At 38.1% G+C, this 13,422-nt stretch overlaps 1 protein-coding gene across 2 annotated transcripts in view; it reads left to right on the top strand.

The window, feature by feature from the left end:
- NBAS (NBAS subunit of NRZ tethering complex) overlaps nt 1–13,149 on the top strand; it is a 160,666-nt gene extending 147,517 nt beyond the window's left edge. For both annotated transcript variants that reach the window (XM_014894964.2, XM_088162424.1), the window contains exons 51-52: nt 2,708–2,836; nt 12,383–13,149. In XM_014894964.2, the coding sequence (XP_014750450.2) occupies nt 2,708–2,836; nt 12,383–12,658 (405 nt within the window). In that variant the 3' untranslated portion in view covers nt 12,659–13,149. The remainder of the gene's footprint in view (nt 1–2,707; nt 2,837–12,382) is intronic.
- The last annotated feature ends 273 nt before the right edge of the window (nt 13,150–13,422 follow it).

Below are 13,422 nucleotides of genomic sequence, written 5' to 3'. Positions count from 1 at the left end.
ATTGTTTTATTTGCCTGGAAGGTACATGCTTGAATTGTCGAACATCTGCACTGCCTGATAAATCTCCTTAGAAAGGGATAAATACTTCTCCCCCTAGTAATGGTCAAAAATGTGACTCTTCTGAATATCTCATGTTCTTCTCTCAGCCTATTGGTCGTATGTCAGTTAACATTGGAGAATGTATCTAGTCCCTTGTCTGTAATCACCCTGGGGTCCTAGTGGCTATAAGATACTTATCTCCTAGAATAATACAGTAGACAATTTTTTTCTAATCTCTCTAGCTAGTTTTTCTGGGGTTTATTTATGATTTTAGATTGTGTGATTTTGTTCATACACAGTTGTGTCTGCTCATTTTCTTCAGATAATGTTGAATTTAAATGCTGCTTTTTAGTCTCTCCAGACATAATGCTGTATTCATTATCCAGTCCTTCAAGCCATCCATGAAAATACTGAATAATACTGGACCCAAACCAGACTCCTATGGCACACAATTTATTTGCCTTGCTTGATGTCATGTCACAGAGAACTACTGATAGCTGCATAACTAGATAGAAGACAAAAGTTGTCTTACAAAAGTTTCAACTAAATCATGGTAATTCAGATTTTGAATTGGGCCTTCCCTTGACCCTCTCACAGGTAGCATCAAACCCCCTCTAAGCAGAGCCTCTCATGGCAGGCAGCAGACTCTTGAGTGCTCTCAAGTGCTCACTGCAGAACAGAAACCCACTTATGTTGCTCTGAGAAGTGCTGTGGGTGATGGCTTCTTTCCTGGGCTTGGGTTTTCAATTCCTGTCCAGAGCAGCCCTGCAGTTATTAGTGGCAGTGATACAAGTTGAGATACTTGTTCTATTTGGACAGTCTTCAGTGGCTGGCAGACTGTCCAGTCCCTTCCTGCAGAAAAAGAAATGCAATTGTTGGAATGTGTATTTCTTCTTCAAAAGAGATTATGGCTTCTTCTGTACTGGGCATGGTAGTTAAGACTGAGTATGTCTGCTAGACATGCTGCCATCAGGCAGAAGACACTGATCTCTGCTCTGTGGTGACAGTGACAGGACCTGAGGGTACGGCCTGAAGTTGTGTCAGGGGAGGTTTAGGTTGGATATTGGACAAAGTTCTTCCCCCAGAGAGTGATTGGGCACTGGAACAGCTCCCCAGGACAGTGCTCACAGCACCAAGATTGACAGAGCTCAAGAAGTGTTTGGACAATGCTCTCAGGCACAGGGTGTGACTCTTGGGGATGGGGCTGTGTAGGGCCAGGAGTTGGACTGGATGATCCTTGTGGGTTCCTTTCAGCTCAGCATATTGTGTGATTCTTAGCACTGACAATCAGTAGCAGTACTGAATATACTTTTAAAGTAACAAGTCTGAATAAGAGAACAAAGCTTACCCTAGTGACTAAGAGCTTAGTGTGATGGAATATATTCTTCTAGGCTGTTTTTCCTTAAGGTGTAAATTTAGACAAGGCTGAGCAAGTACAGCCAGAGAGCTCTCTGTCCCAAGCAAAGCCAGGTGAGGTGCCTGTGCAGTACATTACATTTTGAGTATTTAATGTCTCCTCATCTTCAAATAATATTCAGGCTTTTAGACTCACAGCTACTGAAACTATGCTACTAAATGTGTGGATCATCTTGGTCATGAAATTGTTACAATTATCATTAAAGTTCAAAAGACACAAAAAATACATGACTTGCATTCTCTCAACTTAATATTTAGCTGATGAGCTCCTCTGACAGTTGCAATCAAATTGTTGGAGTGAAACAGAGAGCATCTCTTAGAGGATGGATACCATTTTCAATGTAACTACCATACAATATCCAGAGTCCCTAGAGTAAAATGCCTTGGAAAATGGGACATCTGATGGGCCTCGTTGGGAAATGGTTGTGACAAGCAACCTAAATTCTCAGAAATGACAGAAAATGAAAGGTTTATAATGTAATTTGTTGAAATACTTTTTGATATATAAATGAACAAACCATTACATACTGAGGAAAATAAAACAGCTCACATGTAGGACATGTTTGGTTTTTTAAGGAAGGGACCAGGGTAAAGTTTTGGAAGTGCACAGTAGACTTGTTGAGGGATGTTTTTGTTTTTATTTTAGGAGATATTTTCTGGCCAGTTTTGTCTTGAAGTTTGTGTGATGCTAAATTTATGCTGTATTATCAAGTATTATCTAGGAAACTAGATGAATGACAGAAAGTTAATTTGCTAAACTTCAGTTGTGTATAAAATATTGTATAATATTTTGAAGCTTTTTGCAACAGAAGCTTTATTGAACACTGGTATGTACTGTTATTTGCTCTTTATTTTGTTCTATTTTTCTGATTGCATAATTGAGTTACAGAATTGTCACAGGTGTCTGTCTATGTTTTTTCCTGAGTTTTGCAGTATTTCAGTAAGCACAAATATGTTAGTCCCACAGAGAGCTGTGTTTGCCCTGTAATTTTTTTCAGTAAAACTCCTAGTTGTAATGGTGATTCAGTACCTGCCTTGTCTTAATCTAACAAATATTGCACTTTAATCAGTATTCCCCATTTTTTAAATTTGTTCTTTCGTTTCCAAGAATGTATTTACAACAGGGAATTCATTTGGTGTAGAAGTGTGGTTTTCATTTTGCATTTGACATAAAATTTTCATAAATTTTGTCGTGAATGATGATGTTAGTATCTTCAGAGATCACACTGAGAGAATTTACTTTTTATTTCAGTGTATAAAAGAATTGTGTTTGCTGCTGCTTAACCAGTCCCTCCTGCTGCCATCCCTGAAACTGCTGGTAGAAAGCAAAGACCAAGACCTTCATGCTGTGGCACTGGAGCAGATAACAGCTGTTGCTAAGGTATGAACAGTTGAATGAAACCCCTTTCAGAGGCTGAGGTAATAAGTTAGGTCTTTTATCTTCATGTTGTAAGTAGAGACTGCTGAGACACTTACCGTTATTAAGGTTTTCCACAGCTATTGTGTCCACAGTGAGCAGTAACACAGGGCTGGTAAGAGCTTTTATACACACTTGAGGTGATTAAACCTCATAGCACTTCCTTTAAATTACTTAGTATGCTGTTTTAAGTCAGTGTGGTGGAACAGAAACTGATCTGATATGTGAAGTAGATTGTTACTTCTGTGATCATATTCCCTCACTTTGGGGCTTTTTAAGTGATCATAACATGACTTAGGTTGTTTCTGACAAATGTGGCATCTATTTATATGTACCTGGAGAGCTGTTATGTCACTGCTTTTGTTGTGATGTTTGGGGACTTTCATGCCATTCTGAACAGACTTGATTCCATACTGTAACAAACTTTCTGCAGAGGAAACATAAATACTGTATTTTTCTTTGGACAAGAACTAAAAGACATTAATGCATATTTGTCAATTGCCATATATATAACATTACATTACTGTCTTTTCCCTGTGCATTTGCTTTTCAGCAAATGAGAAGGAATACCTAAAAATATGAAAGTTAGTCTCCTAGGCAAAAGCATTATTTCCTCTTTTATCTTTTGTCTGAAAACTCAGCTGAGTTGAAAATTTTTTGAAGCTCTTAACTGAACTTGTGCATGTACAGCCTAATTTTCTTGGGATTTATGTTAGCTATGGTCTGCAATCTAACATTCTGCTGCAAAAGAGAAGGAACCAATTGTCTCTGATCTGTTCATGAAAGAGAATGGTTTTCTCCTCTGACTGAATTACCTGCACTGATCATTTTACAGAATTACAATATTTAGGTAGGAAAGCCTTATCTGTAATATTTCTGAGTTCTGCACTGTGTGTTAGGGAGCTTTTGGTTGTGTATTCCTATACAAAATAATAATTTATATTTTCTATGTGGTACTTCACAATAAAACTGCCCACATGGAAACAAATGAAACCATGTGTATTTTTAATTAAATATCCCCCAAACACAAAAGCTTTTAAAATGTGATTTATAGGAATTCAGATTGAAATTATAACTTCCTTCTAGGGATACCCTCTGTTCTAGTTACACTGATTGCCACAATGTTTTCAGGTTCCTTGGTTGTAACAAAATGTGCAAATCATATCCCCTATTTTCACACCATTCTCTATTACCTAGGAAAGATATTCTCCGTCCTGCTCTTCCCAGAACTCTCCCTTAAATCTCTCTTCCTCATGACCTGTGTCTTTCTTTCTTATGCATACGGCATTCCAGAAGCTTTCTCTTTTTGCATCCTTTGAAAAGTTTGAGAAATGATCCATCTCCTTTCCAGAACTGGTGAAGACTAATCAGAGAAGCAATGGATCTGGAAGCATAGGCTCCATTTCACATGTTGCTGATTTTCCTTCAAAAGGACTTTGTTACCAAAATGGAAGAAGCACCAACTTTTTCAATGTGTTCTCTATGAAAATTTGAAAGAGTAGAATGGAAAGGTAGCAAGACATATTACAAGTAATATATATCTGCTTCTACCAAAATTCTAATGCCATTGTTAGCACCCAGTTTGAATTTGGAGTGTTTGCTACTTGAGTTTGGTATCTAAGCTAAGAACACGTAGGTGTTCCTATTCCCCTTCTTTTATACCAATAAACCACAAATTTTCTAAGTTTTTTACAAAAAAATTGTATAAATATTAACCACCAAAACAATAGTACATTGATTGTTTTCTTTTACTACCTGCAATTTTAGATTTTATTTCTACAAAATAAGGCTTTTTGGTAACTTTTAAACAAGATGATGCCATTGAAAAACAAGCACAAATCTGATAATCTGATATATGCATGCACTTTTTAATCTCTGTTTTCTTGTTAGCTTTTTAAAATTGACTTTTTTGTTAACAGATGAAAGCTGCTGTATAAGTGACTAATTTTGAAGCTTATCAGCAGGAATAAGGGTCCAAGTACATTTTATTTAACTATTTTTAAAGCACAGTGCTGTGCAGTAGCACTTTCTGAATGGTTACTAATTGTATTAGTCTTTAAACTGGCCATTTCTTTCTAGTGTGCTCCAGCTTTCAGTTTCCTGCACTTTAGGCTGATGACATTATATTGGAGTTTTAGGGCCAAGAGCCTTATTAGCTTCTTGCTAGTATAAAACACTTTGTGTACCTGTGCAGGCTCAATATAATACTTTCTTTGGCTTTTTTGTACAAGAGGCAGCTTGATAAGCTGTTTCACATTTTTCCTTCTAAATTCAGTATTAATTTGAGCACATAGTTCTGTAAGAATGCTGAATAACCTAGAATTTTCGAAACAGTTAGCTTTGGTCTAATGTTTTACTTCAAGTCAGTGAAGATTTAATTGTTGACTTTATTACATCAGGCATAGAGCTTAGCCAGTACCTTGAATGTGACAGTGTTAGAAAAGCAGTTAGTACAGAATAGTGCTGTGCTAAATGTAAAAGCTGTTTTTATATTGTATCAAAAGTACCTCTTACTCCTTGCATCTCTTATGATTACATTATTTGCTGTTGTACTGAAAGTGCATATATTACTTAGCTATGGCAATGTTGTTTATTCAGTATAATTTTCTATGCCTACTTTTCGCTTTTTTTAAAAAAAATAGTCACACTGTTAATGGTTTTTGTTAAATTCCTGAATTAATTTTTCATAGGAAGGTCATTTCTGCTTAAACAGGAAACAGACAAGTAACATCTGGCAGAGGGGAATCATAGCTATTGATTGCCTGATCCAGTGCTAACACAGCTCACAAACATGGCTGCAAGAAAAATACAGCACTTGCTTGCTGATAGGATGTATTAGTTAGTCATTTGTTGTGTGTTGCTGACAGCTTTATGGATGTTTACAGTTTAGGATGATGCTGAAGTGCTGATACTAGAAATTGTACAGCTTTTGCCTGTAATAAACCAACCAAGCTTTTGTGTAAGCTTTTTTGAAATTACAGACCCCTCTTTTTATTGTGTATCTTTTAATGAACTGCCACTTGTCTTTTCTGAGTAACAGAAATAACTGTTCTTCCCCTATGTTGTGTACTGTGTGAGTAATTTAAAAAAATCTGTTTACCTAAATAACTGCCAATAGAGCCCTTAAAAGTCAGATTGTTTTTGAGAGAGATTTCAGTGTTGTCTGTGCACTGGGTTATCTTTTGGAGATAAAAACTGATTTTTATACATTTGAGAGAGCAAGCGAATATTCTGTTGCCTGTTGGTACCTATAATATTAAAACAACAAACAAGTGGGGGTTAATATAAGCAGTGCAAATACTTGTTCAGTCAATACTTTAACAGAAACTGGAACAAGAAAAATGTAATCTGAGAAAATACCTTAGCTCCATTTGCATATTACAATTTCAGTGATGAGGTACTGAAACTACCTTCATAACATGTTTTACTGAAAAATGGAATATGAAAAATCACAAATTTTGTGTGGAATAATGCAATTTCTAATGTTCTCCAGTTATACCTTTTATGGCTACTTACTTAATGGGACTTAATCTTTAAAAGAAATTATAAGCTAGTGGTGATTATGATAAAATACCTTTCTCCAGTTTATTTTTCCACAATTTTTTGTATCACTGGTTACTTTCCCCCTTATTTATTTGTTCTATAGATATATACTCCAAGAAGGAATAAAATGAAAAGCATTTTTATCTCGAATAGTATTGAAGAAGGGAATATCCTGGGAAACAGAAGTTTGAGTTCTTTACTGCTGTTAGGTCATCATCAGCTCTTACCTTTTATAACTTGTGGATTTTCTAATTCAGAAGTTGTGGGTGAAATATTGCCTGTTGGTAATACCAGAACCTCTGGATGCCTGCACAAACAATGTTGATGGGGAATTGGATCATCTAGTTCCAAACCCTGTGTGGGCAGGGACAGCTTCCACTTCACTAAACCAGACTGCTCAAAGCCTGTTCTGGCCTTGAACACTTCCAGGGTTGGGGCATCCACAACTTTTTTGGACAACCTGTTCCACCTTCACAGTGAAGAATTTCTTCCTAATATCCAATCTAAACCATTTAGGAAGAGGATTGGTTTAGATTGGATATTTCCATGCACTTGTAAAATATCCCTCTCCAGCTCTCTTGTACTGAGAGAGCTGTTGTGCTGTTGTATGGTTTCCCCAGAGCCTTTTCTTCTCCAGGCTGAAAACCTCAAATCTATCAGCTGGTCTTCATAGGAGAGGTCTCCAGCCCTCCTAAGATTGTCTTCATGACCTTCTCTGGATCCATTCCAACAAGTCCATGTCTTTCTTGTGCTGGAGGGGCACACCTGAATGCAGTACTTCCAAATGCTCTCATAAGAGCAAAGGTACCACTTGAATGCCTACACTTCAGTGCTTGAAAGCAGATATTAGCCAATACCTAAACAGGAGAGCCAAGGAAAAAAAGTCAGTTCTCCTTAATGTAATTATCCCCATTAGATCTTTTACCCATAACCATGGACACTGTGTGTGGGCATCCTGCTAAATCTACACTATCAAATTCTGCTGAAAGAGAGATGGGTATGAAAAATGAAAGCTACTCCCATTTAAACCTTCCATATTTTACTCTAGTGAAAAATGTATCACCCTTAGCATGGAGATCTTGACAGGCATAATGATTTTTCTCTAACATATACACTCTGTCATTATTGTGGGTCATAGTTTATTCACACAATATGGGAAGTGGTTGTGTGTTAATTTCTGCAGAAGATACCTGCACCTCTGAGACCTGCTTAAACTGCAGTCAGCTGCATTCCATATCACTGGAACAGTGATTCTGGGATTAGCAGTAGTCTTAGTTTTATGGCCTATTTAGCGTCTTGGGGATGGCAGGGAGATCAGAAGTGATTCATTAGTAAGATCTTGACTGAGATGTCTGCCCAAAAAAACCAGCATTTTAAAACTCGGATAGTAAGGTGATTTTTTTTTTTTTTTTTTTTTTTTTTTTTTTTTTTTTTTTACTTGCTGGGTTTTACTGTCTTACAGACCCCAAAGAGTGATTTTGAAAAAGAAAATGTAGTGCATTTAGGAGTTTGTATCTACTATAGGCTAATATTTGCTATGTATGGCAAGCAAAAATAACTCTGGAGGTTGATTTCCATTAATACTTTTTAAAATGTAAAATTTTGATGATCAGAATTCTGTCTGGAACAGCATCCTGGCTCAAACAGACGGAAGAATTACAAATCTAGTGAGGAGTAAGAACAGGGGAGATGTACAGGTTCTTTCCCTGAAATACTGCTTTCCAAACTTTTGGTTATTTTCAGCTGTTTGCATCCGCTAAGTAATTGCCAGTGGTTTTCTTTCTTGGCTTTGTGCAATTCCTCCTTAAATTAGGATGAGGTTTTACATCTTGCAGTATCATTTGACAGAGAATTCAATAGTGAAAAAATCCTATTTTTTTATTTTCTCTTAATCTGATCCCACTAGATAATTTAATGCTTCATATTTTTTTTACTTTCTTAATGAGATAATGTTTTTAATTAATCCCTTTATGATTTTAGTGACGTTACTATCTGCCCTATGACCTCTAAGCCATCTCTTTTTTAGATTGGAGAGCAAAACCCATAGTTATGCTGAGCAATTGCCTGCATAAAAAAACTTACTATGATCTCTATAGTGTATGTTTTAAAAAATAGATGATGCTACTATGCTCTCTATGGTGTATTTAAAAAAAATACATGTTTTGTGTGTTTTCCTTTCATATTGTTTTAGTAGGGTTTTTTTTACTTTAATGCTTGTTGTTCTGATTTAAAATTAATTTTAAATAAATGTAGTCTTAAGCTACATTTACCGTGATTTAATTTTAAAAAGTCTTACAGTTCTATTTAAACAGAGCTGTTCCGTGTATAAGCTGTCTTAATTAAGGTTTGTAAACATGTATCAATTCACTGACAATCTCTGTAGGTTGTTATTTTTGTTTAATCTAATGACTAGAAATGTCTCTACATATGCAATTGATATCTAAAAAATTGATACGATCTGGAGCTGTAAAACTGATACATATCAGTTGAGCTTTCTTTGCTGCCTGTTTTTAAATGCAATTCTCATTAACCCTTGGTGTGTCTGTGTTCTTCCTACACCTGCCAGACTCTACATAGGCTGGCCAAAGAATGGTGAACAGACAGTGGCCTTGACTGCATGAAATGCATTCACAGGGTCTGCTTGCCATCATGTGCCTCCATCCAGTTGCTGGAGGCAACTAAATTGCAAACGTTTCCTCTTCCTTACCAGGTCTTCAGACAGTTTGCAAGTCAAAAAATGGGAAATGTTAATCAGTTTGAATCTACTGATCTATTTGGGCCTAAGAATGTGCTATAGGGCACGACCCAAGAGCCTTTTTGTGAACTGTTCTGTGTGAACCCCCACTGATCTCATTTCTTTGTGAGTGCAGACAGATTTCTCTGGTTGTGTGCTGCATGGGCATCTTCATCCCCATAACATAGCTGAGATGTTTGACAGTTTATTCTAGGAAAGATCTTCTTTCAGATTTCTCTCTCAATTTTGTAGGTTTTTGGCATATAAAATCACTAATCTATAGCACTTTTCCTTAACTGAATAGTTGCCTAAAAAGTTTTAAATTAAACCTTGCATCTGCTGTCAGTCTCACTACTGTAATTACTATTTTCATTTTATGTTCATGAAATCAAACAGTGGAGCCCTGTGTAAAGTTCCGTCCTACATGCAAGTTGAGAATAGAGCACACAGAGCTTCAAGGTAGGAGGGAATATCCCTTCAGTCCCATTTCAGAAGAGATGGCAGCCGTTTGGATAATGGCTTAGTATGCTGCATGGTGTGCTGCAAGGTGCCAAGACGAGAAATTTTGGAATCAGAATTGTTTAGGATAGAAAATACCTGTGAAGTCTCACCAAGGCCAGCTGTTAACCCAGCACTGCAAAGTTCTCTCTTAAACCAAGTCTCAACCACTTCCCTGGGCACCCTGTTCCAATGCTTGACAACTCTTTCCATAAAGAAATTTTTTGCTAATATCCAATCTAAACTTCCCCTGGGTGCCTTCTAAGGGTGCCTGCTCCTGTCCTATCACATGTTAATTAAGAGAACAGGCTGGCCCCTATCTGACTGTAACCTCCTTTCAGGCGCTTGTAGAGAATGATAATGTTTCCCTGAGCCTCCTTTTCTCCAGGATAAACAGCCCCAGATCCCTCAGCAGCTCCTCCTCTCCAGAGACTCAGTCTCCAGACCCTTCCCCAGCCCATTGCCCTTCTCTGGACATTCTCCAGCACCTTGGCGTCTTTCGTGCAAATGCAAGGCCACTGGACACAGGATTTGAGGTGTGGCCTCACCAGTGCCAAGAGCAGGGGACAATCTCTGCCCTGGTCCTTCTGGCCACACTATTGCTGATTCAAGCCAGGATGCCACTGGCCTTCATGGCCACCTGAGCACACTGGCTCGTGTTCAGCTGTTGGCCCATTTTATTTAATGATCAGCCCGTCTTCAACAGGAAAACATTTCTGTAGTTAACTTCTGGCAGTTACTAAATAATTAAAGACTAAGGTTGGATAGTCTAAAGGCTGGACTTCCCCATGGTTCTTAGAACTGTTTTGTAAACTGGACCTTCTGCTGTGCTCATTAGATTAAAAATGGCTTGATTACAACTGTAAAGTGTCACTGCCAGTCACCCTGTATGCAGTAGTCATGTCCTGTGGTCCTGTGTAGCAGTTTGAATTGCTCTTCAAGGGTGCTAAGTAACTGTTATCATAGGGTGTTTATTACTTGCTGGTACCCTGCTACCAGTTGTGTATGTTAGTACATAATTTTTATAGAAAATTAAGCAGAAGGTAACCAAACAATTTTCTTTTTCCTTTTAAGCTGGGAAGTTGTTTTGTAAGTGTATCATAATTTGGTTAGTTTATTTGTAACTTGGTAAGGTGCAGTAATTGAAAACTGATTATTGTCTAGCCTTCCTTTGGTCCTTTTTTTATCATAGAGTCACAGAATGGTTTGGGTTGGAAGGGACCTTAGAGATCATCTTGTTTCCATTTCTGCCATGGACAGGGACGCTTTCCACAAGACTAAGTAGCTCAAAGTCCTCCAACCTGACCTTGAAACACTCCCAGGAATGGGACACCTCTAGCTTCTCTGGACAGTGTGTGTCAGTGCCTTGCCACCCTCACAGTAAAGAATTCCTTGCTAATACCTAATCTAAACCTGCCCTTTTACAGTTCCATCATTTCCCCTTGTCCTGTCACCCCATTCCCTTGTAAAAAGTCCCTCTCCAGCTCTCTTGTAGCCCCTTTTAGGTACTGAAGGTGCTGTGAGATGTCTCTGGGGCCTTAACCTCTCCAAACTCAGCATCTCACTCTGTCTTCACTGGAGAGATGCTCCAGCCCTCTGATCATCCTGGTGGCCTCCTCTGCACTCTGTTCAAAATGTCCATGTCCTTATGTTGGGGATCTCAGAGCTGAATGCAGCACTCCGGGTTGGGAGAGCAAAGGGACAGAATCCCCTCCCGTGTCCTGCTGCCTACACTGCTTGGGATGCAGCATAGGATGTGATTTGCTTTCTAGGATGTGAGAGCACATGGATGGATCATGTTGAAATTCTTGTCCCCAACATCCCAAGTGCTTCTCCTCAGGGCTGCACTCAATCCATTCTCTGCTCAGCCTGTACTTGTGCTTGGGACTGCACCAACCCAGATGCAGGTCCTTGCCCTGGGACCTGTTGAACTTTATGAAGATTGCTCAGGGTTACCTCTCAAGCTTGTCCAAGGTTCCTCTGGGTGGGGTCCCTTCCCCTTTTTGGTTGTATGTAGCTGTTCAACTGTGCTTCATTAAGTGGTAAGTTAGCACTGTATTTCAAAGAACCCAGGAAGGACATATCAAAATTAAGTGAAATACAATGTGAAGTATTCTATAGTGTTAGTTGTAAAGCTATAGATAGGATTCTCAAAAGAGTGTTATGCTCTCTTATATAAAGTAACCACATTTTTTGAGGCATCCAGGGTATCTCTCAGAGATAGAAGCTCTGTTTCACATCTTTTAATCTGATATATTCTTTTGAAAATCTCATCCTTGCTGTGGGTGCTGATTGAGTCTGTGAATGTTGCCTGTCATATTAACACGTGAAATGTAATGTAATATATTAATATAAAGTGACCAAAATTTAATATACTCTGCTCTGACCTTCCTCGGAGTGTCATTCTTGATATGGAGCTAAGTGGTGTGATCTGTGCTGCACTGGGACTGAAAACCTGTGAAAAGTCTATAAAGCTGGTGCTGTAATCCCAGGCTGTTAAGCATTCCTTAACTTTGTGCAGGTCAGATATTTATATTAATGTGCTAGACTGTTAAAGACATACCTTTACATATTCTGACATATGCAAAGCGTGTATCCCTGTAGTTAATCCGTGGGGAATTCTCCTCTCACTTTGAAGGTCACACTGTGCAGTCAGAACCATTGTGACATGTTCTGGCTGATGGCTGTATCTGGTAATTAATTTTTAATCACTTTGAACTTCTCTTTCTGTGTAGGTTGATGATTCCACTTGTGATGCTGAAATACTCTCCTTGCTCCTCAACGCCAGGTTGGTGGTGAAGTGCATGTCCACTGCCTTCTGCCCACGCCTGATTGACCACCTCCTGGCTAACCAGGGACAGGGAGGCTGGGATGTGGAGGAAATTGCACAGCAGCTTAAGGAAGCAGGGTTCAGTGCAGAGGCTGGGTCCCTCCTGATGGCTCATCGAGGGACCCATCCTGCACTCAGGACTTTTACTACTGCCCTCCAGGCTGTTCAACATTGGATCTAAAAATTCTGGATTTATGCATTTGTCTGCATTTTTGCTGGAGATCTTACACAAAAGGGAGAAAATGTTGCTCTAGTAAAGTAACAAAGTGAGTTATTTCTACCATTTTGTAGAAAACACACAGCACACAGTAAATTCTGATATACTTCTAATTGTTAAAAAACTATTGGTGCAGACTGTATCATTCTGTTTTATGATTAGCAAAGCATTGAATCTGATCATCCTTTCAGATCGAAGTTAAATGGTTACACTCAGTTGCATATAAATGAAACATTAGTAAGGTGGCAGGCTATATACAATTTGTTTTAATTTCTGTAAGTAATTACTCTTGTCATAATGTAAAACTAATGTAAAAATATAATTATAAAGATATATATGGAGCAAAAAAAAGTCACAAGAGTGATTTTTGGGAATCTCAAAACCTTAAAATTCAGTAATGTGCAATGTTGTTATCACAGCTTTTGTTTGCAATAAATAAAATATTTTGCATTTTGTGTACTGTCTCTTCTTTCAGCCTTTTAGACAGAAAAATGTTTTCTTTCTTCAGCCGCTTTTGCTGAAATTCCTGTCTCTCCTTACTGATGTTTATTCATGAGAACAAGCTAAAGTCTAAGAGATATTTTTCTCCCCATTTGGGAAGCCCCATCTCAAATCTTGAACATTTGTTGATACCTTTTGTGAATGTACTTTCAAAGTATTTACTTCTGTTTTTCCTGAGTTTTGAAAAATTGCATAAATGTGTATATTTGGAAAACCACAGAAAATGC

The sequence above is a fragment of the Sturnus vulgaris genome, chromosome 3 (assembly GCF_052056855.1).
Source record: "Sturnus vulgaris isolate bStuVul1 chromosome 3, bStuVul1.hap1, whole genome shotgun sequence".
NCBI classification, from domain to species: domain Eukaryota; kingdom Metazoa; phylum Chordata; class Aves; order Passeriformes; family Sturnidae; genus Sturnus; species Sturnus vulgaris.
Note: the sequence above shows the minus strand (reverse complement) of the source record. Positions and strands in the feature narration are given on the sequence as shown.